Source organism: Anas acuta, chromosome 5 (genome assembly GCF_963932015.1).
Source record: "Anas acuta chromosome 5, bAnaAcu1.1, whole genome shotgun sequence".
Lineage (NCBI taxonomy): Eukaryota > Metazoa > Chordata > Aves > Anseriformes > Anatidae > Anas > Anas acuta.
This window is the reverse complement of record NC_088983.1, coordinates 32,598,174-32,603,452: the sequence shown is the minus strand read 5'-3', so window position 1 is coordinate 32,603,452 and position 5,279 is coordinate 32,598,174. Positions and strand designations below refer to the sequence as shown.

The window sequence follows — 5,279 nt, the reverse complement described above, 5'->3', positions numbered from 1 at the left end:
ATGCCTGTGCTTACTGAGCACAACTGGAGCTGATATGAGCATACCCAGAGTGTCTGTACAAGTATTTCAGTCCTGTGAGGACATCCCAGCCCATGTCCCTACCAGCTGTGGGGTGCCAGCACTGGGGCCAGATTCTTATTTCATGGAGCATCCCTTGGGCCCCTCAGGCATGTACAAAAGCTGCAATCCCAGCAGGGCGTGCAGCGGATTTGCTTCTGGAGATACGATCAGCCCCACCTTGTTATTTTTACCGGGAGGCCAAGTCCTACAGGTGAGGATGGCAACGTAGCTGTCAACGCTCAGTGCCTTGCTCCTGGTCGCTGCAGCAAGTAAAATGGAGAAATAATTGAGACAGAAATTAAAGAAAACCTGCAAGCTGCTGCGAGAAGAAACGGTATAGGGAGGAGATTTATGTAGGAAACTATGAAGGGAAGAGGAGTGACTTAAAAGGTGGGGAGGGGAGCAGAAATCTTTATTTTCCACATCAGACCACGTAGGCCAGGAGCCCTACAGCCGCTCCGAGGGCCAGGATAAACAACCCGAGCCCCGGGGATCACCCCTCAGTACCGGGCCTGGCCCAGGCCCCCTCATGGCTCCCCCCAGGCCCTGCCCAGGGGGGCGGCGCGGTCCCTCCCCCGAGATGGCGGCGCGGGGAGGCGGCGAGCGGCGCCCGCGGGGCGTGAATAAAGGGCGGCGGGCGGGGCTGCGCCGCTCCGGGAAGCTCGGGGCCGGAGGCGGCGGCGGTGGCAGCGGGTGAGCGGGGCTCGGAGGCGGGGGGCGAGGCGGTGGGGAGCGGGGCCGGCCCCGGCCGTGTGCTGACGGCCTGTGCCCGCCATGAGCAGGGCGCAGCTGACGCGGACCGGGCTCCTGCGGATGGCGCTGGGCGGAGGCGCCGCCGACCCGCTGCTGCCGGCCGAGGAGCGGCGGGCGCCCTTCGTGCTGCGGGCGCTGCGCATCGGGCTGGTGGTCTGCCTCTACTGGTTCACCTCCATCACCATGGTGTTCCTCAACAAGTACCTGCTGGACAGCCCCTCGCTGCGCCTCGACGCCCCGCTCTTCGTCACCTTCTTCCAGTGCGCCATGACGGCCGCCCTGTGCGCGGGGCTGAGTCTGGGGGCTGCCTGCGGGGCGCCTTGTGCCGGGCTGCCCGCCCTGCGCCTCGACCTCAAGGTGTCCCGCAGCGTGCTGCCCCTCTCCGTCGTCTTCATCGGCATGGTCACCTTCAACAACCTCTGCCTCAAGCACGTTGGCGTGGCCTTCTACAACGTGGGGCGCTCGCTCACCACCGTCTTCAACGTGCTGCTCTCCTACCTGCTGCTCAAGCAGACCACCTCGCTCTACGCCCTCCTGGCCTGCGGTGTTATCATAGGTGAGTGGGAACGGGGGGTCTGTGCCCACCCCGAACCTCAGAGAGCCCAAGGAGGGGGTGCTCCTGAGGGCAGGCAGGTGACTGTAGAGGTCCCAGGCTAACGGGATTGTGGTGTCTTGCTCCAGGCTGCAGCATGCACCTGTACTGCTGCAGCCCGTGGGGTTAACGCCTGTTAGGTCCTTGGTTGCTCTCTGGCTGTTGCTGCTGGTGCACCTCAAGTCTTCAGTCTTTGTTCCTGCAGGATAGGGGAATGCAAAGTTCCTGCTTCCCCACAGAGCCTTTCCTACCTGTGTTTTGCACATGTTTCTTCCTACCCCTGGTGGCAGGCAAAGCCCTAACCACCCCTGCATGTGTTCCTTCCTAAGGAACAGGTTAAGGCTTTGCCTTAACCATCTCGAGTGGCTGGTAGTGCTTTTCTGGCCTAACACTCAGAACAGGATGCTGAACCCAAATAATGAACCAAGCAGAACCCTCCTTCCTCTTGGGAAGTCACCCTCATACATGAGCACTTTTGGATGCGATGGGGTAATCGTAGGGCTCTTCTCTTGCTCTGCCTTAGGCAGTCTGCTTCCTGTGTCTGGAGCACACAGGTGTCATTAGGAAAGGAAATCACTATCACTTGACTGTTGCTCTCCTTAAGCAGCAATAACTGTCAATCCTCTAATAAAGTTTCATTTGCCTTAAGATGATACCACGTCTTTTCCCCCACGAAGGCCATTACAGAACTACTTGTTTCTTCCCTATTTTCAAGTGAATGTTAATAACTAACTTTGAAAACAATAAGTGTTTGCTTAGACTGTCAGCATTGTTGGGACCATACAATGGAGCTTGCCAATTCAGACAAGATTAGCTAATCAAATCAAGCATAAAGCACCACCAGAAAATCTGGTTGTGTGGTGAGGAAGTAGGGCAGGGCATTGACTAGCTTAACGGGAATTGCTTACAAGCCTTCTGCTCCAAAGGCCAAGAAAAGTGAAAAGCTGCCTTCCATTTAGAGGGTCATTTTGATGCCAAGGATGGTGAAACGTTAACTTCAGTTCCAGGTGGACGTGTGTTCATGGTGGTGCTTAGACAAGCAGATGGACTTCAGAAAGATGAGACAAGTTCTCTATATGAGAGGCAAACAGGAGAGCCAGTCTGGCTGAGCAGCAACTGTTTCCCCCACCAAGTGATGCCAGCAGTTGGCTTTAGCTAGCCTCGTGCTCAGGTGTTACTCAAGTCTGTGGCATTTATCAGCCTTCCAGGTTTCTCTAAGGCTCTGTCCCCTGGCTCCATCTCCCTTTGCTGCAGGAGCATTGCCTGTGTATGCCAGCACAGCCAAGCATCCTCTGTGGCCAGACACAGTCATCCTTGTCTGTGCATTGAGCTCTTTTGTACTTGGACTTAGTTTATAGCATGTGTTGGCTGACTTGCAGGCAACTTCCCTCATGGCTTCTAATGTAAAGTAGCTAATGCAGAAGCACTGCAGCACTCCTTCAGTTGCCGATCTCTCCTTTTACATTTTGCTGAAGAGCTGGATGGGGCGAAGTCTCCCTCTCTGCCCTGGAGCAAAAGAGCCTGTAGCACCTGTTTCAGAGCTGGTTAAAGAGTGTTCTGCCCATTGAAGAAGTTTAATACAGTGAGGATGCCTTTCTACTTTGTAGTCTTCTTTTGATCAAGGTCTTTTGTATTTTAACCCACGCGTTTACCATCTTTCCATCTTTTCTGACTTATTTCTGTTACTGTTAACAGTGCAGCAAAGCCTAGGTGAGTTGTGATACTTTTCCGTATGTTTTTTTTTCTTTAAGCCTCTAAGGTAAGAGGAGTATTTTTTGCTACGTACATGTCCAGTTTGCTGTCTTTTCAAAAAAAAAAAAAAAAAAATAAAAATCATATGATCTTCTAGAAGTGACCTGTACACAAACAGTAGCTTTAGTTCATGTCCTTTTGTAATTTCTAAACTCCTGCTTCCTGCTCAGTGTGAGAATGAGACTGAATGATAGCACAATAAATTACCTGCACTCCTAAAATAAATCTTCCCAGGACAGCAGTCATGACACTTTGCGGGTTAGTATAATAGAAAGGGGAAGCCTTCTAGCCTGTCTCTGCTTGTGGCTGTGGTTGTTCAATATTAGGTAGATGATGAATCACCAACTGTGTATTTTGAGTCCTTCATCAGATGTATGTATTATGCCTGATTTCTTTTGTTGCAGGTGGCTTCTGGCTGGGCGTTGACCAGGAAGGAGCAGAGGGCACTCTGTCATGGGCAGGTATATTCTTTGGGATCTTAGCAAGCCTGTGTGTCTCCCTCAATGCCATCTACACCAAGAAGGTGCTGCCTGTGGTGGATGGTAGCATCTGGCACCTGACCTTCTACAACAACTTGAATGCCTGTGTCTTGTTCTTCCCCCTCATGATGATGCTGGGCGAGTTCCACACCCTCTACCACTTCGACAAGCTGGGAAACCCCACTTTTTGGGGCATGATGACCCTGGGAGGAGTGTTTGGCTTTGCCATTGGGTATGTGACTGGACTCCAGATTAAGTTCACTAGCCCACTCACCCACAATGTGTCCGGGACAGCCAAGGCCTGTGCCCAAACGGTGCTGGCTGTTATTTACTTTGAGGAGACAAAGAGCTTCTTGTGGTGGACAAGTAACTTGATGGTGCTGGGGGGCTCCTTTGCCTACACATGGGTAAAAGGGCTGGAGATGAGAAAAGTGGAAGAGGATCCTAATCTCAAAAGCAGTGAAAAAAATGAGACTGGTGTGTAGGCAGATTCAGCCTGCACCTGTTTCTGTACCTGGGAGTTAACTGTCAGAGCTCCTTTCCTCCTGCGGAGAAGAGCAAGGAGCAGGAAAAATTCACCTGCAAATGGTACGGGGAGCTGTGTCAGGAACCAGAGCCAAAGAGCTAAATGAATTATGTCTTGTCCACTGGATCTCCCCAGCTCAGAGACGGGGTGAGAGCATGTGTTCTAGAGAAGTATCAGTTTTCACGGATGTCTTTCTAAAATGGCTATTGCGACTGACCTAATCTGAGCAATTCCCATCTCTGTGGGGTGGGCATATAGTGGTCAAAGAATGGGATGGGAGCTTTGTGTATTTAGGGATCTAGAATGACAGCTGATTGAATTCAGAGTGTGAAGTTGCACAATCCTGAACCTCCATGAGGGGGAGGCAGGTAGCCAAGCTGTTGGGGATAGTCCTCAGTAAAGGGTTCTGCTGCAAAGGAATTGACAGTAACAGTTTATTCCTGTTTCCTTGTCCAATGTGAAGGGTTGGAAATTCTTTCCTTTTTCCTGTCTGGTTGTGTGTAAGCCTAAGAAGCAGCAGTACCTCAAATCCATGTTCCAGTGGGTCAGTAACTCATCCTGATGAGGTTTCTAATGCCTGTATTTCTTGCCTTCTGGGTTCTTAATTTGGGAACAATGTTCAAAGCAGGTGTGATACATCTGCACCTTTTCCTGTGAGGGAAAGCGTGCTCTCTGAAGCAGCCTGCCTGCCTTAATGAGGAGTGAGTGTGCCTCTGCCCTCAGTGACAGAAGGGAGAGGAAAAGCTGTTCTGAGGCGATTCCTCCCTCAGGGCGATCCCACAACATCTCCTGGGGTTCACAACACTCATCCTCCATGCCATGAGCTCCTTCCAGAAGATTTACACCACACCAGCTTCGTACCCCCCTCACTGCTCGGGGCTCGTTCCCTCACAACCCCCCCGCCATTTTAGCCGGTCACCACCATTTCAGCGCTTGAGGAAAAAAAATAAATAAATAAACTTTTAACCATATAACACCCAAAAACGCTCGATAAAGTGTTTGTTGTGACAGGGCTGGGGGGTGGAAGGCTCTGTCTGTGGCCGCTGGAGGGAGCCGGAGCCCGGCGCCTCAGCGCCTCGCCCGCCCCCGGGACCGCCCCGCCGCTACCGCGGCGGGG

At 52.4% G+C, this 5,279-nt stretch overlaps 1 protein-coding gene across 1 annotated transcript; it reads left to right on the top strand.

Annotated features, from left to right (window-relative positions):
• The first annotated feature begins 607 nt into the window (after positions 1-607).
• On the top strand, positions 608-4,964 carry SLC35C1 (solute carrier family 35 member C1). The gene is made up of 3 exons (XM_068683827.1): positions 608-753; positions 843-1,369; positions 3,562-4,964. Exons 1-3 carry the CDS (start codon positions 641-643, stop codon positions 4,119-4,121), a joined length of 1,200 nt encoding a protein of 399 aa, XP_068539928.1. The 5' UTR covers positions 608-640; the 3' UTR covers positions 4,122-4,964.
• The last annotated feature ends 315 nt before the right edge of the window (positions 4,965-5,279 follow it).